Source organism: Salmo salar, chromosome 03 (genome assembly GCF_965601325.2).
Source record: "Salmo salar chromosome 03, fSalSal1, whole genome shotgun sequence".
NCBI lineage: Eukaryota > Metazoa > Chordata > Actinopteri > Salmoniformes > Salmonidae > Salmo > Salmo salar.
The window spans coordinates 3,418,062-3,445,000 of NC_138293.1; the positions used below are offsets into that span (position 1 = coordinate 3,418,062).

At 45.9% G+C, this 26,939-nt stretch overlaps 2 protein-coding genes across 2 annotated transcripts in view; one reads left to right on the top strand and one right to left on the bottom strand.

Moving 5' to 3' along the window:
- Positions 1-17,461, top strand: part of LOC106596367 (PDZ domain-containing protein GIPC1) — a 55,362-nt gene extending 37,901 nt beyond the window's left edge. Inside the window, exons 2-6 of the mRNA XM_014187677.3 lie at positions 5,072-5,257; positions 15,614-15,794; positions 16,206-16,318; positions 16,441-16,522; positions 16,949-17,461. Coding sequence (XP_014043152.1) covers positions 5,072-5,257; positions 15,614-15,794; positions 16,206-16,318; positions 16,441-16,522; positions 16,949-17,100 — 714 coding nt within the window. The 3' untranslated portion in view covers positions 17,101-17,461. The remainder of the gene's footprint in view (positions 1-5,071; positions 5,258-15,613; positions 15,795-16,205; positions 16,319-16,440; positions 16,523-16,948) is intronic.
- Positions 17,462-20,391: 2,930 nt separating this feature from the next.
- txndc12 (thioredoxin domain containing 12 (endoplasmic reticulum)) overlaps positions 20,392-26,939 on the bottom strand; it is a 14,868-nt gene continuing 8,320 nt past the window's right edge. The window contains 6 exon segments of the mRNA NM_001146379.1: positions 20,392-21,387; positions 21,641-21,724; positions 23,188-23,257; positions 25,128-25,201; positions 25,311-25,363; positions 25,822-25,882. Coding sequence (NP_001139851.1) covers positions 21,311-21,387; positions 21,641-21,724; positions 23,188-23,257; positions 25,128-25,201; positions 25,311-25,363; positions 25,822-25,882 — 419 coding nt within the window. The 3' untranslated portion in view covers positions 20,392-21,310.

A 26,939-nucleotide genomic window follows, 5' to 3' on the forward strand; every position in this document is an offset into this window, starting at 1 on the left:
TGAGTGAATACTCACAAGGCCGCAGGCCCAGATGGCATCCCTGGCCGCGTCCCCAGAGTGTGTGCTGACCGGCGGGTGTCTTCTGACGTTTTCAACCTGTCCCTGTCCCAGGCTGTAGTCCCCACCTGCCTCAAGGAGACCACCATCGTCCCAGTGCCCAAGAAAAACAAGATGACATGACCAAATGACTATCGCCATGTCGCGCTCGCCTCGGTCATCATGAAGTGCTTCGAGAGACTGGTCATGGCCCGCATCAAGGCCAGCATGCCAGGCACACTGGACCCACGCCAATTTGCCTACCGTTCCAACAGATCCACGGAAGACACCATTTCCATCGCTATTTACACGGCCGTAACACATCTGGACAAGAGAACACCTATGTGAGAATGCTGTTCATTGACTACAGTTCAGCATTCAACACTATTGTTCCCTCCAAGCTCGGCACCAAGCTCAGAGCCCTGGGTCTGGACACTACCCTCTGCAACTGGATCCTGGACTTCCTGACGGGCAGACCACCGTGTCGTGACGTGGCCCTTACTGGGTATAGATCGTGGCTTCCCCCTCTCTCACTCTCTCCTACACCCCAGGTTCTGTTATCTCAGGTTGTAAATTCCTGGCGGAGACTCTCCCACTGGCCATGCAGTAAGGAGAGAGAGATTTTCACAGTAGAACAAAGGAACTCCCGCCAAAGAGAGAGTTGGTAAGTGAACTGGCATTGTGGTGCCAGGACAAGCTCTCCCTCAACGTTAGGAAAACAGAAAGGAATAGATGTTTTTACTTCAGGAAGCACAGGACTGCAGTAGAGAGAGTCAGTAGTTTTAAGTTCCTCGGCGTCCACATCACCGAGGACCAACAACACGATCACTCTTGTCAAGAGGGCGTAACAGAGTCTCTATTTCCTAAGGAGGCTGAAGAAATTCACTGTGCCACCTGGGTCCTCTCCCAGGACTATCACTGCACCGTGCCACCCGGGTCCTCTCTCAGGACTATCGCTGCACCGTGCCACCTGGGTCCTCTCCCAGGACTACCGCTGCACCGTGCCACCCGGGTCCTCTCCCAGGACTACCGCTGCACCGTGCCACCTGGGTCCTCTCTCAGGACTATCGCTGCACCGTGCCACCTGGGTCCTCTCCCAGGACTATCGCTGCACCGTGCCACCCGGGTCCTCTCCCAGGACTATCGCTGCACCGTGCCACCCGGGTCCTCTCTCAGGACTATCGCTGCACCGTGCCACCCGGGTCCTCTTCCAGGACTACCGCTGCACCGTACCACCTGGGTCCTCTCCCAGGACTATCGCTGCACCGTGCCACCCGGGTCCTCTTCCAGGACTACCGCTGCACCGTCAAGAAATGTATTTTAAAAATGAATGAGAAATAAAACACTAATATACACTGTGTATAGAAAACATTAAGAACACCTTCCTAATATTGAATTGGAACCTACCTTGGGCCCTCAGAACAGCCTCAATACGTCAGGGCATGGACTCTACAAGGTGTTGAAAGTGATCCACAGGGATCCTGGCCCATGTTATCTCCAATTCTTCCCACAGTTGTGTCAAGATGGCTGGATTTCTTTTGGGTGGTGGACCATTCTCGATACAGACGTGAAACTGTTGAGTGTGAAAGAACTAGTAGCATTGCAGTTCTTGACACAAAACGGTGCGCCTGGCACCTACTACCTTACCCCATTCAAGGTCTTGCCCATTCACCCTCTGAATGGCACACATACTGTACACAATCCCTGTCTCAAGTGTCTCAACACTTAAAAATCCTTATTTAACCTGTCTCCTTCCGTTCATCTACACTGATTTGAAGTGGATTTAACAAGTGACATCCAATAAGGCATCATAGTTTCACCTGGTCAGTCAATATCATGGAAAGATCTGGTGTTCGTAATGTTTTGTCCACTCAGTGTGTCTTGACCGAGACATTTACATCACATTTACATTTAAGTCATTTAGCAGACGCTCTTAACCAGAGCGACTTACAAATTGGTGCATTCACCTTATGATATCCAGTGGAACAACCACTTTACAATAGTGCATCTAAATCTTTTAAGGGGGGGGGGGGGGGGTTAGAAGGATTACTTTATCCTATCCTAGGTATTCCTTAAAGAGGTGGGGTTTCAGGTGTCTCCGGAAGGTGGTGATTGACTCCGCTGTCCTGGCGTCGTGAGGGAGCATGTTCCACCATTGGGGTGCCAGAGCAGCGAACAGTTTTGACTGGGCTGAGCGGGAACTGTGCTTCCTCAGAGGTAGGGGGGCCAGCAGGCCAGAGGTGGATGAACGCAGTGCCCTTGTTTGGGTGTAGGGCCTGATCAGAGCCTGAAGGTATGGAGGTGCCGTTCCCTTCACAGCTCCGTAGGCATTCACCATGGTCTTGTAGCGGATGCGAGCTTCAACTGGAAGCCAGTGGAGAGAGCGGAGGAGCGGGGTGACGTGAGAGAACTTGGGAAGGTTGAACACCAGACGGGCTGCGGCGTTCTGGATGAGTTGTAGGGGTTTAATGGCACAGGCAGGGAGCCCAGCCAACAGCGAGTTGCAGTAATCCAGACGGGAGATGACAAGTGCCTGGATTAGGACCTGCGCCGCTTCCTGTGTGAGGCAGGGTCGTACTCTGCGAATGTTGTAGAGCATAAACCTACAGGATCGGGTCACCGCCTTGATGTTAGTGGAGATCGACAGGGTGTTGTCCAGGATCACGCCAAGGTTCTTAGCACTCTGGGAGGAGGGGACAAGGGAGTTGTCAACCGTGATGGCGAGATCATGGAACGGGCAGTCCTTCCCCGGGAGGAAGAGCAGCTCCGTCTTGCCGAGGTTCAGCTTGAGCTGGTGATCCGTCATCCACACTGATATGTCTGACAGACATGCAGAGATGCGATTCGCCGCCTGGTTATCAGAAGGGGGAAAGGAGAAGATTAATTGTGTGTCGTCTGCATAGCAATGATAGGAGAGACCATGTGAGGATATGACAGAGCCAAGTGACTTGGTGTATAGCGAGAATAGGAGAGGGCCTAGAACAGAGCCCTGGGGGACACCAGTGGTGAGAGCGCATGGTGCGGAGACAGATTATCGCCACGCCACCTGGTAGGAGCGACCTGTCAGGTAGGACGCAATCCAAGCGTGGGCCGCGCCGGAGATGCCCAACTCGGAGAGGGTGGAGAGGAGGATCTGATGGTTCACAGTATCAAAGGCAGCAGAAAGGTCTAGAAGGATGAGAGCAGAGGAGAGAGAGTTAGCTTTAGCAGTGCGGAGAGCCTCCGTGACACAGAGAAGAGCAGTCTCAGTTGAATGCCCAGTCTTGAAACCTGACTGATTAGGATCAAGAATCAAGAAGGTCATTCTGAGAGAGATAGCTGGAGAGCTGGCCAAGGACGGCACGTTCAAGAGTTTTGGAGAGAAAAGAAAGAAGGGATACTGGTCTGTAGTTGTTGACATCGGAGGGATCGAGTGTAGGTTTTTTCAGAAGGGGTGCAACTCTCGCTCTCTTGAAGACGGAAGGGACGTAGCCAGCGGTCAAGGATGAGTTGATGAGCGAGGTGAGGTAGGGGAGAAGGTCTCCGGAAATGGTCTGGAGAAGAGATGAGGGGATAGGGTCAAGTGGGCAGGTTGTTGGGCGGCCGGCCGTCACAAGACGCGAGATTTCATCTGGAGAGAGAGGGGAGAAAGAGGTCAAAGCACAGGGTAGGGCAGTGTGAGCAGGACCAGCGAGACAATACATGGTAGAATCTCCTTTGGCAGCGATTACACCTGTGAGTCTTTTTGGCTAAGTCTCTAAGAGCTTTGCACATAAAATGTTTAAAAAAAATTGAATTATCTTAGTTAATGATATTATGAATAGGAAAGGTGGAGTTATGTCACATGTGCAGTTAACAATCATATATGGGAATATCTGCTCAATCCAAATTTACAACCAACTGATTACAGCGTTACTGCAAAAATGGAGGAGGAAGGTGGAAGTTGGAGAAGTTAGGGAATGTATCTGTCCTCCCTGAATTAAAGACCAAAAATGGCAACAACAACAACAACAACACAAAAATGTCAGAAAGAAATATACCAGTTTAACTTGAGGACCAAAATGTTGACCGCGGCGCCATACAGGTTGCAAAATAGTTGGGAAGAGATTTTTTTGATGTTCCGATTCCGTGGCACACGGTTTATCAACCGTCTCTCTGTCTCTTCGTGTGTCCCCAGATCCCTGGGCCTTCCCTGTAGCTCAGTTGGTAGAGCATGGTGTTTGCAAAGCCAGGGTTGTTGGTTTGATTCTCATGGGGGGGGCCAGTACGGAGAAAAAATAAATTTTAAAAAAATGTATGAAATGTATGCATTCACTACTGTAAGTCGCTCTGGATAAGAGCGTCTGCTAAAATGACTAAATTTGTAAAAATGTTCATTAATATGTCTGTCTCTCCCCAGATCATGTTCATTAATCTGTCTGTCTGTCTGTCTGTCTGTCTGTCTGTCTGTCTGTCTGTCTGTCTGTCTGTCCCCAGATCCTGTTCATTAATCTATCTGTCTGTCTGTCTGTCTGTCTGTCTCTCCCCAGATCCTGTTCATTAATCTATCTGTCTGTCTGTCTGTCTGTCTGTCTGTCTGTCTGTCTGTCTGTCTGTCTGTCTGTCTGTCTGTCTGTCTGTCTGTCTGTCTGTCTGTCTGTCTGTCTCTCCCCAGATCCTGTTCATTAATCTGTCTGTCTGTCTCTCCCCACATATTGTTCATTAATATGTCTGTCTGTCTGTCTGTCTGTCTGTCTGTCCTGTCTGTCTGTCTGTCTGTCTGTCTGTCTGTCTGTCTGTCTGTCTGTCTGTCTGTCTGTCTGTCTGTCTGTCTGTCTCTCCCCAGATCCTGTTCATTAATCTGTCTGTCTCTCCCCAGATCCTGTTCATTAATCTGTCTGTCCCTCCCCAGATCCTGTTCATTAATCTGTCTGTCTCTCCCCAGATCCTGTTCATTAATCTGTCTGTCTGTCCCCAGATCCTGTTCATTAATCTGTCTGTCTGTCCCCAGATCCTGTTCATTAATCTGTCTGTCTGTCCCCAGATCCTGTTCATTAATCTGTCTGTCTGTCCCCAGATCCTGTTCTGTACGTTGAACACCCATAAGATCGACATGGAGAAGCTGCTCGGTGGTCAGATCGGCCTGGAGGACTTTATATTCGCCCACATTAAAGGGATTAAGAAGGAGGTGGAGGTTTTTAAATCAGAAGACGCCCTGGGTCTTACCATCACAGACAACGGGGCTGGATACGCCTTCATCAAGGTAGGATCCAATCAATCAATCCATAAAGTCTTATCCCAAAACCCCATTGTGTCTCCCCCACCCCCCATAGGAATGGCTGAAGGAAACAGTGGTATTAATACCAGGGTCTTAGCACTACAAGCTGGTGGGCTCTTCTATAGCCTAGTGTGTAAAACATTGCTCCAAGACACCCCCTTGTGTTGGTGAAGCGTCATGGTATCTTAAGAGCATTACACCAGAGATTTTCTTAGCGTTTTTGATTAGTCAGCGTTTACAGATCAGACAGAAACCCGGGTACACGAACCAGCTTAAGGGGTAAGACGGACTGTAGTATCTTTTAATGTACTGTATGCAGTTTGGGTCAATTATTGTGCACTAGTTCACCAAGGCTCGGTTTCCCGTTAGCGATGAAAATTAGATTTCTGAGTTGTTTTTTTTCTTTTAACGATGCCTCTTTCCTACAACGGCCCCGAGGATGTAACGTGTGTTTTCCCAGAACACCACACTGAGAGAAGGTTCACTAAGTGTGTCGTTGAGGCGTAGTGTTGATACTGACAGGATGGAAAGAAAAGCGATCGCTGCTCTCAGATCAGCTTTCACAGTTCAAAATCTGACCTTTTAACATTTAGAATTATTTCACATAAACTGACAATGGATCAGCTGCTAGAGAGATATTATATTTACCTTAATAGTCAAATCCACTCAAACTATCTCTAGGCCTGTTTTGCATCAGTTCACTGTCCCAACATGTTTTGCATGTCAGTTATCAAGATATTGGACTTTCAAGAAGCAAAGTGTCACAGGCCACGTCATCATGATGATGCAACATTAGAATTAATTGGCAATACTGACGACCAATCCGCTCCTAGAGAGATATTATTGAGGCGGCTTATTCTAATGCGTATCCAATTAAAATGCTCTAAATCCCTGATTTGGCACGTCATTGTGTTCACGTTAGGATACACATCATAAGATTGAGACTAATTACAGATAGTAGCCTACAAGTAACAAAGTAGAACTCAATTGAATGAACATGAAATGTATTTCGATATGATTTGAAATAGGAATATATAGCTTGCTGTGTATTTTAATGCAGTCATCTCGGGTTTTATTTGAAGCGTATTTTTATCCTTCGATTTGTTTGTAACATCAACTTTGTTCTGATGTTATCGGTGGACATAGAGAGACAGATAAACATCTTGATTCTGTGTTTAATCGGAGATCTTGTGTGTATAAAGTGACGCTGGAGGGCAAATAAAAGCATCTACCGATGCACTCCTCTGTTCTAGAGAGTTCTGAGGAAGGCGTTAGATTACGAGCGTTTTAAAGAGCAACTTTAGTAACGATGGTTTTGGGAAACAGCTCGTAGACTTAACGATGCTCCTACGAAGGTTCTAACGATGAACTTAAGATGCTTTTTGGGAATCCGGGCCCTGGTCATACTCCTTGGCGAATAAAAGTGCCTCTGATTTGTGGTTCTGATGGGACCTGGTCGGTCATAAAGCTGATTGTGGTTCTGAAGGGACCTGGTTGGTCATAAAGCTGATTGTGGTTCTGAAGGGACCTGGTCGGTCATAAAGGAGATTCTGATTGTGGTTCTGAAGGGACCTGGTTGGTCATAAAGCTGATTGTGGTTCTGAAGGGACCTGGTCGGTCATAAAGCTGATTGTGGTTCTGATGGGACCTGGTCGGTCATAAAGCTGATTGTGGTTCTGAAGGGACCTGTTCGGTCATAAAGCTGATTGTGGTTCTGAAGGGACCTGGTCGGTCATAAAGCTGATTGTGGTTCTGATGGGACCTGGTCGGTCATAAAGCTGATTGTGGTTCTGAAGGGACCTGGTCGGTCATAAAGCTGATTGTGGTTCTGAAGGGACCTGTTCGGTCATAAAGCTGATTGTGGTTCTGAAGGGACCTGGTCGGTCATAAAGGAGATTCTGACCGTGGTTCTGAAGGGACCTGGTCGGTCATAAACATTTGGGAGGGACCGTACTAGTTCAGTGAACCTCCTCCCTCTCATTCATTAACAGAGTCAGCCTGTATTAAGTGGATCATTCATATTCACACAGAACCAAAACCCGTCCAGGACAGTGCAGATTATCCTAAATTAGGAGATAAATCTGCATTGCACATATTTTCTTTATTTCAACTCTTTGAAGCCTGTCATTATCAGAGAAGCCTTTCAACTAGTCCTCTATAGAAACTTGTTGCCTTGTTATTTCTTGATATTTTTAGAGACCTGTCCTATAGATCTGTAATCACCTGTAGGAATAAACGATCAATTATACCAAGTTCTTAAAACAACTCATTTGTTGGAACTGATTATGGTTAGACAATTGATTCACTGATTATGATTCACTGATTATGGTTCACTGATTATGGTTAGACAATTGATTCACTGATTATGATTCACTGATTATGGTTAGACAATTGATTCACTGATTATGATTCACTGATTATGATTCACTGATTATGGTTAGACAATTGATTCACTGATTATGATTCACTGATTATGGTTCACTGATTATGGTTAGACAATTGATTCACTGATTATGGTTCACTGATTATGGTTCACTGATTATGGTTAGACAATTGATTCACTGATTATGGTTCACTGATTATGGTTCACTGATTATGGTTAGACAATTGATTCACTGATTATGGTTCACTGATTATGGTTCGACAATTGATTCACTGATCATGGTTCAGTGATCATGGTTCGACAATTGATTCACTGCTTATGATTCACTGCTTATGGTTCACTGATTATGGTTAGACAATTGATTCACTGCTTATGATTCACTGCTTATGGTTCACTGATTATGGTTATGCCATTTTTTGTGACTTGTGATAATGTCAACATACGCTCCGTTTAATTGTGCTTTATTAGCCTGGGAAACATACTGTATGTTTTATATTGCCGAAGCAACTGAAATAAACATAAAAAAGTGGGAAGAGACAACAAAACATGAACAGTGATAATTACACTCATAAAGGATAAAGCTGTTTCAAATGTCATATTATCTACTGTGTACAGTGTTTTTAGCAATGTGAAAATAGTTGTAGTAGGAATAGTGGGGGAAGATGAATAAACAGATTAATATTGGTGGTATTTACATTGTTTGTGCTTCACTAGTTGCCCTGTTTTCAAATCTTGCTTCTCTGATGCACATTGCGGTATTTCACCTAATAGATATTGGAGTTTTATCAATGATTGACTTTTTTTAAAATGTTTTTAAGATCTGTGGGAAATATGTGTCTCTGATATGGTCATACCTTTTAGCAGGAGGTTAGGAAGTGCATCTCAGTTTCCACCTCATTTTGTGGGCAGCTTTTCTTTTCTCAAGAGCCAGGTCTGCCGACGGTGGCCTCTCTCAATAGCAAGGCTATGTTCATTTAATCTGTGACAGGTTCAGGTTCATCTCTCTGTAGGTGAGGGCTTTGTGGTGGAATGCGTGGACATCGCTTCCCTTTTAGGTGGTTTATAGAATTGAACAGCTCTTTTCAGATCAGAGGGTATAGTGCTAATTCTTCTCTGCGTTCATTGTTTGGGGTTTTGCGTTGTACATGAAGGATATTTTGGCTGAATTCAGCATGCCGAGTCTCAATTGGGTGTTTGTCCCATTTTTGTGAATTCTTGGTTGGCGAGTGGACCCCAGACCTCCCAACCATGAAGGACAATGGATTGTAGAACTGATTTGAAATAGAAATCCCTTCTTGCATTGTGTCACAGATCAGCTTTGTGGAAGTTACCTGTGGTATTGATGCCGAGGTAGGTATAATTATTAGTGTGCTCTAGGGCAACTGTATCTAGATAGAATTTGTATTTGTTGTCCTGGCAACTGGACCTTTTTTGGAACACCGTTATTTTTGTCTTACTGAGATTTTACTGTCAGGGCCCAGGTCTAGCAGGGACCAGGTCTGGCAGGGCCCAGGACTGGCAGGGCCCAGGTCTGGCAGGGCCCAGGTCTAGCAGGGCCCAGGTCTAGCAGGGCCCAGGTCTAGCAGGGCCCAGGTCTGTCAGAATCTGTGCAGAAGATCTAGGTGCTGCTGTAGGTCCTCCTTGGTTGGTGACAGAAGCACCAGATCATCAGCAAACAGTAGACATTTGATTTTAGGGTGAGGCTGGGTGCTGCAGACTGTTGTAGTGCCGTTGCCAATTAATTTGTGTGTGTGTGTGTGTGTGTGTGTGTGTGTGTGTGTGTGTGTGTGTGTGTGTGTGTGTGTGTGTGTGTGTGTGTGTGTGTGTGTGTGTGTGTGTGTGTGTGTGTGTGCGCGCACAAACATACACACACAAACACTTAGTGCATTTGGAAAGTATTCAGACCCCTTAACTTTTTCCACATTTTGTTATGTTACAGCCTGGTCTAGGATACCATCAACACCACAGGCCTTTTTGGGTTGGAGGGTTTGTATTTTGTCCTGTAGTTCATTCAATGTAATTAGAGAATCCAGTGGTTTCTGGTAGTCTTTAATAGTTGATTCTAAGATTTGTATTTGATCATGGAGCGGCAGGTAGCCTAGTGGTTAGAGTGTTGGACTAGTAACCGAAAGGTTGCAAGTTCGAATCCCCGAGCTGACAAGGTACAAATCTGTCGTTCTGCTCCCTGAACAAGGCAGTTAACCCACTGTTCCTAGGCCGTCATTGACAATAAGAATTTCTTCTTAACTGACTTGCCTTGTTAAATAAAGGTAAAATAAATAAAAATCTCTATCTTTGTTATAGAGCCAAAAAGACATCTCTGTTTTGGATAGATAACTCTTCATGTTGTTGTTTTAGTATTTTCCCAGAAGTCATTTGATTCTTCAATCACATTGAGCTGATTTCTGACGTGCTGTTCCTTCTTTTCCCGTAGTGTATTTCTGTATTGTTTTAGTGATTCAGCATAGTGAAGGAGTAGACTCAGGTTTTCTGTATTGTTTTAGTGATTCACCATAGTGAAGGAGTAGACTCAGGTTTTCTGTATTGTTTTAGTGATTCACCATAGTGAAGGAGTAGACTCAGGTTTTCTGTATTGTTTTAGTGATTCACCATAGTGAAGGAGTAGACTCAGGTTTTCTGTATTGTTTTAGTGATTCACCATAGTGAAGGCGTAGACTCAGGTTTTCTGTATTGTTTTAGTGATTCACCATAGTGAAGGAGTAGACTCAGGTTTTCTGTATTGTTTTAGTGATTCACCATAGTGAAGGAGTAGACTCAGGTTTTCTGTATTGTTTTAGTGATTCAACATAGTGAAGGAGTAGACTCAGGTTTTCTGTATTGTTTTAGTGATTCACCATAGTGAAGGAGTAGACTCAGGTTTTCTGTATTGTTTTAGTGATTCACCATAGTGAAGGAGTAGACTCAGGTTTTCTGTATTGTTTTAGTGATTCACCATAGTGAAGGAGTAGACTCAGGTTTTCTGTATTGTTTTAGTGATTCACCATAGTGAAGGAGTAGACTCAGGTTTTCTGTATTGTTTTAGTGATTCACCATAGTGAAGGAGTAGACTCAGGTTTTCTGTATTGTTTTAGTGATTCACCATAGTGAAGGAGTAGACTCAGGTCTTCTGTATTGTTTTAGTGATTCACCATAGTGAAGGAGTAGACTCAGGTCTTCTGTATTGTTTTAGTGATTCACCATAGTGAAGGAGTAGACTCAGGTTTTCTGTATTGTTTTAGTGATTCACCATAGTGAAGGAGTAGACTCAGGTTTTCTGTATTGTTTTAGTGATTCACCATAGTGAAGGAGTAGACTCAGGTTTTCTGTATTGTTTTAGTGATTCACCATAGTGAAGGAGTAGACTCAGGTTTTCTGTATTGTTTTAGTGATTCACCATAGTGAAGGAGTAGACTCAGGTTTTCTGTATTGTTTTAGTGATTCACCATAGTGAAGGCGTAGACTCAGGTTTTCTGTATTGTTTTAGTGATTCACCATAGTGAAGGCAGTAGACTCAGGTTTTCTGTATTGTTTTAGTGATTCACCATAGTGAAGGAGTAGACTCAGGTTTTCTGTATTGTTTTAGTGATTCACCATAGTGAAGGAGTAGACTCAGGTCTTCTGTATTGTTTTAGTGATTCACCATAGTGAAGGAGTAGACTCAGGTCTTCTGTATTGTTTTAGTGATTCACCATAGTGAAGGCGTAGACTCAGGTCTTCTGGGTCTCTGTTTTTGGTTAGACAGGTTTCTCAATTTCTTTCTTAGGTTTTTTGCGTTCTTCATCAAACCATTTGTGATTGTTGTTAATTTTCTTAGGTTTTCTGCTAGAATATGTTAGCAGTAGGAAGCCTGGACACTATATTTGACCTAACATTGCTAAGTTTACACCTTCATTACTGCGGGGAAACATTTTGTCCAGGAAGTTGTCTAGGAGGGATTGGATTTGTTGTTGGCCAATAGTTTTTTTGTTCGAATTTTTTTAATAGCATGTCGTTTTTTCGGCTTCGATAACTCATGATTGATTATTGCTCTGTTCCAAGAAGTCTGTGATTTTGCTGTTATCTGATAGGGGTGTCAGTGAACGCTCTGAGAGACTCTGGGTTGAGGTCAGTGATAAAGTAGTCTACAGTACTACTGCCAAGAGATGAGCTATAGGTGAACCGACCATAGGAGTCCCCTCGAAGCCTACTATTGACTATGTACTGACCCAGCGTGTGACAGAGCTGGCGCAGCGGTCTAAGGCACTGCATCTCAGTGCAAGTGATGTCACCACAGTCCCTGGTTCGAATCCAGGCTGTGTCTTATAGGGCGGTGCACAATTGGCCAAGCATCATCCGGCTTTGGCCAGGGTAGGTCATCATTGTAAATAATAATTTGTTCTTAACTGACTTGCCTAGTTAAATAAAGGTTATACATATATATAAAAATGAGTAGTGATCTGTTTTTGTTGGTTATGTTGTCATAGTTGTGTCTAGGGGGGCATATGGGGGAGGGAATGCTGTCACCTCCAGGCAGGTGTTTGTCCCCCTGTGTGCTGAGGGTGTCAGGTTCTTGTCCAGTTCTGGCATTTAGGTCGCCACAGACTAGTACATGTCCCTGGGCCTGGAAATGATTGATTTCCCCCTCCAGGATGGAGAAGCTGTCTTCATTAAAGTATGGGGATTCTAGTGGGGGGATATAGGTAGGATGGAGAAGCTGTCTTCATTATAGTATGGGGATTCTAGTAGGGGGATATAGGTAGGATGGAGAAGCTGTCTTCATTATAGTATGGGGATTCTAGTGGGGGGATATAGGTAGGATGGAGAAGCTGTCTTCATTATAGTATGGGGATTCTAGTGGGGGGATATAGGTAGGATGGAGAAGCTGTCTTCATTATAGTATGGGGATTCTAGTGGGGGGATATAGGTAGGATGGAGAAGCTGTCTTCATTATAGTATGGGGATTCTAGTGGGGGGATATAGGTAGGATGGAGAAGCTGTCTTCATTATAGTATGGGGATTCTAGTGGGGGGATATAGGTAGGATGGAGAAGCTGTCTTCATTATAGTATGGGGATTCTAGTGGGGGGATATAGGTAGGATGGAGAAGCTGTCTTCATTATAGTATGGGGATTCTAGTGGGGGGGATATAGGTAGGATGGAGAAGCTGTCTTCATTATAGTATGGGGATTCTAGTGGGGGGATATAGGTAGGATGGAGAAGCTGTCTTCATTATAGTATGGGGATTCTAGTGGGGGGATATAGGTAGGATGGAGAAGCTGTCTTCATTAAAGTATGGGGATTCTAGTGGGGGGATATAGGTAGGATGGAGAAGCTGTCTTCATTAAAGTATGGGGATTCTAGTGGGGGGATATAGGTAGGATGGAGAAGCTGTCTTCATTAAAGTATGGGGATTCTAGTGGGGGGGGATATAGGTAGGATGGAGAAGCTGTCTTCATTATAGTATGGGGATTCTAGTGGAGGGATATAGGTAGGATGGAGAAGCTGTCTTCATTATAGTATGGGGATTCTAGTGGGGGGATATAGGTAGGATGGAGAAGCTGTCTTCATTAAAGTATGGGGATTCTAGTGGGGGGATATAGGTAGGATGGAGAAGCTGTCTTCATTATAGTATGGGGATTCTAGTGGGGGGATATAGGTAGAATGGAGAAGCTGTCTTCATTATAGTATGGGGGATTCTAGTGGGGGGATATAGGTAGGATGGAGAAGCTGTCTTCATTATAGTATGGGGATTCTAGTGGGGGGATATAGGTAGGATGGAGAAGCTGTCTTCATTATAGTATGGGGATTCTAGTGGGGGGATATAGGTAGGATGGAGAAGCTGTCTTCATTATAGTATGGGGATTCTAGTGGGGGGATATAGGTAGGATGGAGAAGCTGTCTTCATTATAGTATGGGGATTCTAGTGGGGGGATATAGGTAGGATGGAGAAGCTGTCTTCATTAAAGTATGGGGATTCTAGTGGGGGGATATAGGTAGGATGGAGAAGCTGTCTTCATTATAGTATGGGGATTCTAGTGGGGGGATATAGGTAGGATGGAGAAGCTGTCTTCATTATAGTATGGGGATTCTAGTGGGGGGATATAGGTAGGATGGAGAAGCTGTCTTCATTATAGTATGGGGATTCTAGTGGGGGGATATAGGTAGGATGGAGAAGCTGTCTTCATTATAGTATAGGGATTCTAGTGGAGGGATATAGGTAGGATGGAGAAGCTGTCTTCATTATAGTATGGGGATTCTAGTGGGGGGATATAGGTAGCACACAGGAGGACATTTTTCTCTGTTGAGATCATTTCCTTTTTTATTTCTAACCAAATGTAAAATGTTCCTGTTTTGATTAATTGAATAGTGGATTAGGTGTGCTCTATAGTCTCTTCCCTGTGTAACACCTGGTAGTGTGGTGGATGGGACTACCAGCTCTCTGTAACCTAGAGGTCAACCAGTGGGTCCATCTCCTCTATACCACCTGGTAGTGTGGTGGATGGGACTACCAGCTCTCTGTAACCTAGAGGGCAACCAGTGGGTCCGTCTCCTCTATACCACCTGGTAGTGTGGTGGATGGGACTACCAGCTCTCTGTAACCTAGAGGACAACCAGTGGGTCCGTCTCCTCTATACCACCTGGTAGTGTGGTGGATGGGACTACCAGCTCTCTGTAACCTAGAGGACAACCAGTGGGTCCGTCTCCTCTATACCACCCACCTGGTAGTGTGGTGGATGGGACTACCAGCTCTCTGTAACCTAGAGGACAACCAGTGGGTCCGTCTCCTCTATACCACCCACCTGGTAGTGTGGTGGATGGGACTACCAGCTCTCTGTAACCTAGAGGACAACCAGTGGGTCCGTCTCCTCTATACCACCCACCTGGTAGTGTGGTGGATGGGACTACCAGCTCTCTGTAACCTAGAGGACAACCAGTGGGTCCGTCTCCTCTATACCACCCACCTGGTAGTGTGGTGGATGGGACTACCAGCTCTCTGTAACCTAGAGGACAACCAGTGGGTCCATCTCCTCTATACCACCTGGTAGTGTGGTGGATGAGACTACCAGCTCTCTGTAACCTAGAGGACAACCAGTGGGTCCGTTTCCTCTATACCACCCACCTGGTAGTGTGGTGGATGGGACTACCAGCTCTCTGTAACCTAGAGGACAACCAGTGGGTCCGTCTCCTCTATACCACCTGGTAGTGTGGTGGATGGGACTACCAGCTCTCTGTAACCTAGAGGACAACCAGTGGGTCCATCTCCTCTATACCACCCACCTGGTAGTTTGGTGGATGGGACTACCAGCTCTCTGTAACCTAGAGGACAACCAGTGGGTCCATCTCCTCTATACCACCTGGTAGTGTGGTGGATGGGACTACCAGCTCTCTGTAACCTAGAGGGCAACCAGTGGGTCCGTCTCCTCTATACCACCTGGTAGTGTGGTGGATGGGACTACCAGCTCTCTGTAACCTAGAGGACAACCAGTGGGTCCGTCTCCTCTATACCACCCACCTGGTAGTGTGGTGGATGGGACTACCAGCTCTCTGTAACCTAGAGGACAACCAGTGGGTCCATCTCCTCTATACCACCTGGTAGTGTGGTGGATGGGACTAACAGCTCTCTGTAACCTAGAGGACAACCAGTGGGTCTCCTCTATACCAGCCACCTGGTAGTGTGGTGGATGGGACTACCAGCTCTCTGTAACCTAGAGGACAACCAGTGGGTCCGTCTCCTCTATACCACCCACCTGGTAGTGTGGTGGATGGGACTACCAGCTCTCTGTAACCTAGAGGACAACCAGTGGGTCCATCTCCTCTATACCATGTTTCTTGTAGAATAGCAATGTCTGTATTTCTGATTTCTTATGTGAAGTCCAGGTTCCTGCTCTTTAGACCAAAGGCAGATAACCTCTCCCCTCTCTCTCTCTCCCCTCTCTCTCTCTCCCCCCTCCTCTCCTCACCCCCCCCCCCCCCCAACAGCGTATCAAGGAGGGCAGTGTGGTGGACGATGTGAAGGTGATCTCTGTCGGAGACCACATAGAATGCATCAACGGGAAGAACATCGTGGGAACACGTCACTACGAGGTGGCTCGCATGCTGAAGGAACTGCCCAAGCAGCAGAAGTTCACCCTCAAACTGGTGGAGCCTATGAAGGCCTTCGGTGAGTGGACAGGGGATGTTCAGTAACATTTCTAGAGATGTAAGCTACATGTAACCTAGTGTGTTAGAGCTTTGGGCCTGTTAACCCGAAAGGTTGCTAGATTGAATCCCCGAGCTGACAAGGTAAAAATCTGTTGTTCTGCCTCCTGAACAAGGCAGTTAACCCACTGTTCCTAGGCCGTCCTTGTAAATAAGAATTTGTTCTTAACTGACTTGCCTAGTTAAATAAAGGTATAATATAAAATTCCAATGAACTGTAGTCGTTGGCGAGGGCATAGACCTCGTGTAGAGGGGTCTTCCAACTGTGTAGAGAGTTGTAGAGTGTGCAGGCTTTTATTCTAGCCCAACAAGATGTTTACAGATTTTGATAAGTTGATCTGAAGCGTTTTTATTTATTTTTGGTGCTGAACAGAGATGCTGGAGCCTAGATCGAAGGGAACCAAGCCGGCCAGTGAGAATAAGTTGGGGACAGGGAGAGGGACTCTGAGACTGCGCGCCAAAGGACCTGCTACCGTAGAGGAAGTGGTGAGTGTCTATTTAAATCGTTTGGACGTCTGGATCCCGCTGTCGCTAAGAGAAGCTCAGTGGGGCGGGGGGGGGGGGGGGGGAGTCCTCTCTCTGGTACTCACACTGTTTCTCCTTTTCAGCCGACAGAGTTTGAGGAGAAAGCGGTGAAGAAGGTGGATGACTTGCTGGAGAGTTACATGGGTATCAGAGATACAGAACTAGGTGAGTAGATAAACCCTTTTAAATCTAGTTGGATTGGATTTCAGAAGCAGCGTAGGCATATCTAACTAAACGATCAGAATACACATTGTTTACTGTAAACAGAAACATGTTGGTGTAACCCATGTGAAATGGCTAGCTAGTTAGCGGTGGTGCGCGCTAATAGCGTTTCAATCGCTGACGTCACTCGCTCTGAGACCTTGAAGTAGTCGTTTCCCCTTTGCTCTGCAAGGGCCGCGGCTTTTGTGGCGCGATGGGTAACGATGCTTCGTGGGGTGGCTGTTCTCGATGTGTGCGGGGGGGGGGGGTCCCTGGTTCGAGCCCAGGTAGGGGCGAGGAGAGGGACGGAAGCTACACTGTTACACTGGTCATGAAGGCAGTTGTTCTAATCTGTGACAAATCCTCTCTCCGCTCCCCCCCACTCTCTAGCGGCGACCATGGTGGAGGTGGGTCGGGACAAGAAGAACCCTGATGAGTTTGCCATGGCTCTGGACGAGGCTCTCGGAGACTTTGCCTTCCCTGATGAGTTTGTGTTCGACGTCTGGGGCGCCATCGGAGATGCCAAACAGGGACGTCTTTAAGATGTTTTAACTGAATACCCAGATCACCTAGCCTGGTCCAAGACAGCACAAACATCTGGGACCAGGCCGACCAACCCCTGCTCCAGTGGACAAATATCAGCCAGTAGAGAAAGAGGGGTGGGTTTTGTAAGGGTGGGAATTACCAGGGACCTCGACGCATTGCGATTCCATACTGTGATTTTATTCCAATTTCATGTCCCGAACATATTGCTCACTTAAATGTCTGCTGTAGAAGGACAAGCTAGAGAATGAGGAAATTATTTTTTTTAAATCAGTCATGGAAATAAGTGGTGACTATGTAAAAAGATGGAGAAGAAACTATACTTTTGGCGCAGGCACATCTGACTAGCGCTTGCTAACCTTGCTACCTTTGAAAATGAAAAATCGATACTTAAAAGAGTCAAAGTATCTACATAATATGGTCCAAAATAATATTGTGATATGTAACTATTGATTTTATTCCCTTATTGTTATTATTATTATAATATACACCCTCGAAGACTGATCAATAAGTGATTCTGTCATGTCCCACTCAATCTAGTTCTCTGGAATGTATCCCAAATGGCACTCTATTGCCTTTATAGTGCACTACTTGGCGCCCTATTCCGTTTATAGTGCACTACTTGGCACCCTATTCCCTTTTATAGTGCACTACATGGCGCCCTATTCCCTTTATAGTGCACTACATGGCACCCTATTCCCTTTTATAGTGCACTACTTGGCGCCCTATTCCCTTTTATAGTGCACTACATGGCGCCCTATTCCCTTTATAGTGCACTACATGGCGCCCTATTCCCTTTATAGTGCACTACATGGCGCCCTATTCCCTTTATAGTGCACTACTTGTCCTTTTCCACTGGGTTACAAAGGGTACGCACCGCTGATGTCTGGATCACTACTTCAAATAACTGGTGTGAATTGTAACGTACTAATGATCACATACTACTTTTAAAATCGTGGCTTTTTTTTTTTTTTTTATATATATATTTGTCTTCAAAATGTTGCTGTGGAGTTTTAAAACACCAGCAGATGCCCCATCAGAAACAGGTGCTGTATGGACTTCATATGTTCCCGACTTTATTTACAGCCTACAGTTTTGTTTTAAATTCTAGTTTTACGGAGGGTACACTTTCAGCTAACATTCCTTCACTTTGTGGCATTTTGTTTCATGTACAGGCTGCTTAGTATATACAATTATCTTATAATAGATAAATACTTATTTTTGTTTATTTATTTGTTCAAATAAACTTTCATTTATTTTAAGCTGGAAAATGTTTTATACAAAAAAAAAATCTCAAAACCGACGTTTGGAATTCGACAGAAATCTTGAAATGTGTCACTTGTGGTCAATTGCAATTCAAAATGTCTGATAGAAACTACTGTAGATTGAATTGAATCGACACACTGAATTTGAAAAGTAATTAATTCTTACTGTAGTATGTGTATTTGAGTTGTTTTTAGAGAGAGGTTTACTACTGAACACTAGACACAGCTTCAGTGTTTTATGGAAATACTTAAAGGGATCACTGTTAGACAAGAAAATAAATATACTATTCTCTAGCCGAGTGTTTGAATTCTTCACTAACTACAGAGATCATCATGTAGCAGGAGAAGTTAGAGACGTGTACATATTGTTTTTTTCTGTACGTGGCTGAATACCCAGTCAGTGCATGACTAAGGCCGTATCAGAAGTTAAGCGTTACGGCGAGATTGAAATTTAAAGGTAATGTCGGCTCAATCGGAAACAACCTTTTATTTCTAGTGCACGATCCAGATTGAATAGCGCCCGAAGTCGCTTTGGATAAAAGCATTTGCTAAATTTAGTCGTTTCACACACACACACACACACACACACACACACACACACACACACACACACACACACACACACACACACACACACACACACACACACACACACACACACACACACACACACACACACACACACACACACACACACACACACACACACACACACACACACACACACACGTCCTTATCCAGAGCGACTTGCACGAGCAATGAAGTCGTCATGTTGGTGGAGACAAATACTACATTAGCTTCCCCCAGGTAACGCCACCCAGAACACCCCCCCAGGTAACGCCACCCAGAACACCCCCCCAGGTAACGCCACCCAGAACACCCCCCCAGGTAACGCCACCCAGAACATCCCCCCAGGTAACGCCACCCAGAACACCCCCCCAGGTAACGCCACCCAGAACACCCCCCCAGGTAACGCCACCCAGAACACCCCCCCAGGTAACGCCACCCAGAACATCCCCCCAGGTAACGCCACCCAGAACACCCCCCCAGGTAACGCCACCCAGAACATTCCACCCAGAACACCCCCCCAGGTAACGCCACCCAGAACACCCCCCAGGTAACGCCACCCAGAACATCCCCCCAGGTAACGCCACCCAGAACATTCCACCCAGAACATCCCCCCAGGTAACGCCACGCAGAACACCCCCCCAGGTAACGCCACCCAGAACACCCCCCCAGGTAACGCCACCCAGAACATTCCACCCAGAACATCCCCCCAGGTAACGCCACGCAGAACACCCCCCCAGGTAACGCCACCCAGAACACTCCCCCAGGTAACGCCACGCAGAACACTCCCCCAGGTAACGCCACGCAGAACACTCCCCCAGGTAACGCCACCCAGAACACTCCCCCAGGTAACGCCACCCAGAACACCCCCCAGGTAACGCCACCCAGAACACCCCCCCAGGTAACGCCACCCAGAACATCCCCCCAGGTAACGCCACCCAGAACATCCCCCCAGGTAACGCCACCCAGAACACCCCCCAGGTAACGCCACCCAGAACACCCCCCAGGTAACGCCACCCAGAACATCCCCCCAGGTAACGCCACCCAGAACATCCCCCCAGGTAACGCCACCCAGAACATCCCCCCAGGTAACGCCACCCAGAACACCCCCCCAGGTAACGCCACCCAGAACATCCCCCCAGGTAACGCCACCCAGAACATCCCCCCAGGTAACGCCACCCAGAACATCCCCCCAGGTAACGCCACCCAGAACATCCCCCCAGGTAACGCCACCCAGAACACTCCCCCAGGTAACGCCACCCAGAACACTCCCCCAGGTAACGCCACCCAGAACACCCCCCCAGGTAACGCCACCCAGAACATTCCACCAGGTAACGCCACCCAGAACACCCCCCAGGTAACGCCACCCAGAACACCCCCCCAGGTAACGCCACCCAGAACACCCCCCCAGGTAACGCCACCCAGAACATTCCACCAGGTCATTCCACCCAGAACATTCCATACAACAAACTTTATTAACACTTGGCTGTGAACATACATGTAAAAAAAAAAACAAATACAGCATGACAAGACTTATCACTCAGTGCATCTCGCGTCCCTTCTATTCTTCACAGAAAGCAGTTTGGTCTCGTCAGTCAGAATTATGAGCCGGTTGGGGGGGGTCCACACAAAGCAAAATCATTTTTAGCAATTGAACATTTTATTGATATACTGATTTTTAAAAAGAAATCCCCCATGAAAAGATGGAATTCAAGGCCCCTTGTATACATTTGACGGAGCGAGTGTTTCTAAAAATGAACCTTTGGAAGCACGCTGAAAGAGGCCTCTTACCGTCTGAAGTCTTGGCTGTGTAAATAAAGTGTGTGTTTTAAATGCAGGACAGTTTTATGGGTCCAGCTCTTCCGTTGATCAACTTCTACAGAGTTGTTATATGGCCTGTGTTCAACCTCGAATTACATTTCGATATGTGGATGGATTTACACCAAAAAGCTTTACCATAAAAAAGAAGTTTACATGGAGAAACTAAAAACTTTAGCACCTCTGTGTATCAGATGGACGGTTTGCTTTGGTTGACCAAGATGGGACTCCCATTCACTCACACTTTAGAGTACTATACAGTCCGAAACAACTAGAGTATTGTGGACTTACGAGTTGTGAGGTACTGAAACAAATGTAAAACTAAAAAAAATAAAAAAGTTGATTTCTGGACAGTAACTTTCAACGGGTTAACGGTGAGGAGAGAAAGTGGAAGCAGCAACAGGTTGTCACTGATGGAAACAGGAGCCCTGAAATGTGCACTTGCTCACTCGTGTTTAAAAAGCCTTCGGAGCGTAGTAAGCATGTGATCGTTGAAGTGAACGAGTAGACACTTCAGGTACAAGGGTAGTGGATAAGGACCCTGCAGCCTTCTCTCCCCTTACAGCTCGTCTTCGATGTGGGTCCTGAAGGCATCTCCTGTCAACTTCTCCTGAGCTTGTTTCATAGCAGACACAACTCACACACACACACACACACACACACACACACACACACACACACACACACACACACACACACACACACACACACACACACACACACACACACACACACACACACACACACACACACACACACACACACACACACACACACACACACACACACACACACAGGGGAAAAGGAAAAGTCAGAAGATTGACCTGAGCAAGGAACTGCAATGATTCAACCATCGTCATCATCCAAATCTACAATATGGGATTCTCACCTTGATCTGCGTTGCTGTAAAAGTATTTGTAGTTGGGGTTTCCGTTTTTGTTGGTGATCTCAGGGTGGACTTTACCACTGGGGTCTACGGGGGTAAGAAAGGGACAGGAATGAAGAGACAGCGTTCGAATGATGGGGGTTGGGAGCACAGAAAATTATGAATACAAATACAGTATCCTGGGGATGTCTCCACCACCAGGACTGTAGGGGTTCTTACCTAGCAACAGTATCCTGGGGATGTCTCCACCACCAGGACTGTAGGGGTTCTTACTTAGCAACAGTAACCTGGGGATGTCTCCACCACCAGGACTGTAGGGGTTCTTACCTAGCAACAGTAACCTGGGGATGTATCCACCACCAGGACTGTAGGGGTTCTTACCTAGCAACAGTATCCTGGGGATGTCTCCACCACCAGGACTGTAGGGGTTCTTACCTAGCAACAGTATCCTGGGGATGTCTCCACCACCAGGACTGTAGGGGTTCTTACCTAGCAACAGTATCCTGGGGATGTCTCCACCACCAGGACTGTAGGGGTTCTTACCTAGCAACAGTATCCTGGGGATGTCTCCACCACCAGGACTGTAGGGGTTCTTACCTAGCAACAGTAACCTGGGGATGTCTCCACCACCAGGACTGTAGGGGTTCTTACCTAGCAACAGTAACCTGGGGATGTCTCCACCACCAGGACTGTAGGGGTTAGGGGTTATTACCTAGCAACAGTATCCTGGGGATGTCTCCACCACCAGGACTTTAGGGGTTCTTACTTAGCAACAGTAACCTGGGGATGTCTCCACCACCAGGACTGTAGGGGTTCTTACCTAGCAACAGTAACCTGGGGATGTCTCCACCACCAGGACTGTAGGGGTTCTTACCTAGCAACAGTAACCTGGGGATGTCTCCACCACCAGGACTGTAGGGGTTAGGGGTTCTTACCTAGCAACAGTAACCTGGGGATGTATCCACCACCAGGACTGTAGGGGTTCTTACCTAGCAACAGTAACCTGGGGATGTCTCCACCACCAGGACTGTAGGGGTTCTTACCTAGCAACAGTAACCTGGGGATGTCTCCACCATCAGGACTGTAGGGGTTAGGGGTTCTTACCTAGCAACAGTAACCTGGGGATGTCTCCACCACCAGGACTGTAGGGGTTAGGGGTTATTACCTAGCAACAGTAACCTGGGGATGTCTCCACCACCAGGACTGTAGGGGTTCTTACCTAGCAACAGTAACCTGGGGATGTCTCCACCACCAGGACTGTAGGGGTTCTTACCTAGCAACAGTAACCTGGGGATGTCTCCACCACCAGGACTGTAGGGGTTCTTACCTAGCAACAGTAACCTGGGGATGTCTCCACCACCAGGACTGTAGGGGTTCTTACCTAGCAACAGTATCCTGGGGATGTCTCCACCATCAGGACTGTAGGGGTTAGGGGTTATTACCTAGCAACAGTATCCTGGGGATGTCTCCACCACCAGGACTGTAGGGGTTCTTACTTAGCAACAGTAACCTGGGGATGTCTCCACCACCAGGACTGTAGGGGTTCTTACCTAGGAACAGTATCCTGGGGATGTATCCACCATCAGGACTGTATGCCTCATCTTTAGGCTCCTCCTCATCCTGAGAACATAACATTTCGTAATTAATTGATACAAGTAGTGACAAAGGGTGTATTCAGACTTTTGTCCACAGGTTGTTACATTACAGCCTTATTCTAAAATGGATTAAGTCGTTTTTTTACCCTCTCAATCTACACACAAAATATATTTTTTTCCACTTAGTATTTTCTACGCCTTTTCGTGATATCCAAATTGGTAGTTACAGTCTTGTCCCTTCGTTGCAACTCCCGTACGGACTCGGGAGAGGCGAAGGTTGACAGCCATGCGGTCCTCATAAACACGACCCTGCCAAGCAGCACTGCTTCTTGACACACTGCTCTCTTAACCCGGAAGCCAGCCGCACCAATGGGTCAGAGGAAACACCGTCCAACTGGTGACCGTGTCAGCGTGCATTGCGCCCATCTCACCACAGGAGTCGCTAGAGAGCGATGGGACAAGGACATCCAGGCTGGCCAAACCGGACGATGCTGGGCCAATGATGTGCCTCATGGGTCTCACGATCGCGGCCGGCTGCGACTCATAGGCTTCTTCCATTTAAGAATGATGGAGGCCACTGTGTTCTTGGGGACCTTCAATGATGCAGAAATGTTTTGGTACCCTTCCCCGGATCTGTGCCTCGACACAATCCTGTCTCGGCTCTCTACAGACAATTCCTTCGACCTCATGGCTTGGTTTTTGCTCTGACATGCACTGTCAACTGTGGGACCTCATATAGACAGGTGTGTGCCTTTCCAAATCATGTCCAATCAATAGAATTTATCACAGGTGGACTCCAATCAAGTTGTAGAAACATCTCAAGGATGATCAATGGAAACAGGATGCACCTGAGCTCAATTTAGAGTCTCATAGCAAAGGGTCTGAATACTTATGTAAATAAGGTATGTTTATTTGTTTTATACATTTGCAAACATTTCTAAAAACCTGTTTTTGCTTTGTCATTATGGGATATTGTGAGTAGATTCAAGAGGAAAAATAATAATTTAATACATTTTAGATGAAGGCTTTAACGTAACAGAAATTTGTCAAGGGGTCTGAATACTTTCCGAATGCACTGTATATGTGGTTACTTTATAACATAACGTAATTTTAGGACCCTTTTAGTGAGAAAATATTTTATTTGGCCTTTACTGCTATAGCCCATAGAAACACACTGAATAACATTCATAAATGTCACCAACAAAAAAATGTATCGTAAGGAATAAGCTTTTGAAGTATCTGTCCTATATCTAGGAGATATAAGAAAGCTCAGGAAATATATATATTTTTTTGGGGGGGGGACACACACATATTTAACCCCTCAGCCTTCCCTGTAGCTCAGTTGGTAGAGCATGGTGTTTGCAACGCCAGGGTTGTGGGTTCGATTCCCACGGGGGGCCAGCACAGGGAGAAAAAAAAAAAAATGTATGAAATGTATGCATTCACTACTGTAAGTCGCTCTGGATAAGAGCGTCTGCTAAATGACTAAAAATGTTAAAAAATAAATACATTTAAAAAAATTGTTTGCCACAATACTACCGTCATACTTCCCTTTTGTTTGTACGGGTTACCTTCAGATGAGTCTCGTGACACTTGTGGGGATCGTAGAGCAAAACAGAGAACAACATGGTGTTTGCGAGTCTCCCCTTTCCATAGAGTGGTCATACCGTTCAGACGCTACATACTTTGGTGATAAGACCGATTATATTTGGGGGGGGGGGGGGGTCTGACAAACACGGCTAGACCTCTGCCACCTTTCAATGCAGGTGCGTTAGGCAGATTGTGACATAGCCCATGCAACAACAACAAACAAAAAAACCTCTCTCTAGCTTAAACTGACAGATTTTGATGGGTATTTTTATTTTAATTATGTTACACAGTCCATTTATCCTCACCTCCAGGTTGACCATGACAAAGTTGTGAGCCAGCTCAGAGATTTCCTTGGACTCAGCGAACTTGGGCTTCAGAGCTAGAGGTAGAAAACTGAATGTGACGATGGCTTCATTGTGCAAGGTAAATGTAAATCAGGTTATTATAAATAAATAAATACAAATTTAAAAAAAGAGGAAGGTCTTTACCTTTGCAGGCTCCACACCAAGTCTTGTGGATGATAACCATCAATGGTAATCCACTGTGAAAAGGATAAAGTCATCGTGTTAAAAAAAGCACTGGACACAAACTCCCCAGTGGTTCCTTATAATTGACATCCATCTTGCTAGAGAGGCCGCGGGATATATTGATTAGTCAGGACAGGGGCAAAACATTTTCGCACGTAAAATTTCAACAACAATAAAACTTTACTCAAAAAAACGAGTTGCCTTCCCTGTGGCTCAGTTGGTAGAGCATGGTGTTTGCAACGCCAGGGTTGTGGGTTCGATTCCCACGGGGGGGCCAGTACAACAACAAAAAATAAAAATGCATGAAATGAAAATGAAATGTATACATTCACTACTGTAAGTCGCTCTGGATAAGAGTGTCTGCTAAATGACTAAAAAAAATTTTTTTAAATGCTTTCATTTGGTTCCTAGTGAATATACCCCCATTAGCTCTTCCAGAGAAGTGTTTCTATCAGGGGTTACATATCCTTACCTGGCCTCTGCCTCCTTCTTCCCATCATCTAGACTCCTCCACTGGATATTGTCTCCGAACCCTGGGAGAAGAATCACAGAGGATCATTGTTGGGAACTGAACACAGTGAATCTTACATGCTTTGTTCCCAGTAACTTGACTATGTTGATAATATGACTGCAGGGTGACTTGTGTATTATGAATATTGTAGCCAAATTAACTAGGTATCAAATAAAAAAGTTTCTATTTAAGAATTCTACTTTGTCTATATAGCTGCATGGTGAAATTAGTGAGTGCTCGTCCTCACTAATGCTCTTGTGGCTGAATGGAAGCAAGTCCCCACAGCAATGTTCCAACATCTAGTGGAAAGCCTTCCCAGAAGAGTGGAAAGGGGGGGGACCAACTCCATATTAATGACTTCCCAGAAGAATGGAGGCTGTTATAGCAGCAATGTTCCAACATCTAGTGGAAAGCCTTCCCAGAAGAGTGGAGGCTGTTATAGCAGCAATGTTCCAACATCTAGTGGAAAGCCTTCCCAGAAGAGTGGAGGCTGTTATAGCAGCAATGTTCCAACATCTAGTAGGAAAGCCTTCCCAGAAGAGTGGAGGCTGTTATAGCAGCAATGTTCCTACATCTAGTGGAAAGCCTTCCCAGAAGAGTGGAGGCTGTTATAGCAGCAATGTTCCAACATCTAGTGGAAAGCCTTCCCAGAAGAGTGGAGGCTGTTATAGCAGCAATGTTCCAACATCTAGTGGAAAGCCTTCCCAGAAGAGTGGAGGCTGTTATAGCAGCAATGTTCCTACATCTAGTGGAAAGCCTTCCCAGAAGAGTAGAGGCTGTTATAGCAGCAATGTTCCAACATCTAGTAGGAAAGCCTTCCCAGAAGAGTGGAGGCTGTTATAGCAGCAAAGGAGGGGGACCAACTCCATATTAATGCCCAATGATTTTAGAATGAGATGTTTGTCCACATACTTTTGGTCATGTAGTGAATAATTTTCCATGGCAAAAATAAACACGAAGCAGACAAGGTCTTTCTTTGGTCCTTTAAAAAAACCTGCTGTATGTCAAAAATATTAGGTTGGAATATAAAATACATGTGACAACAGATTAAATGTTTTGTTTCCGACATCAGGGCTGTT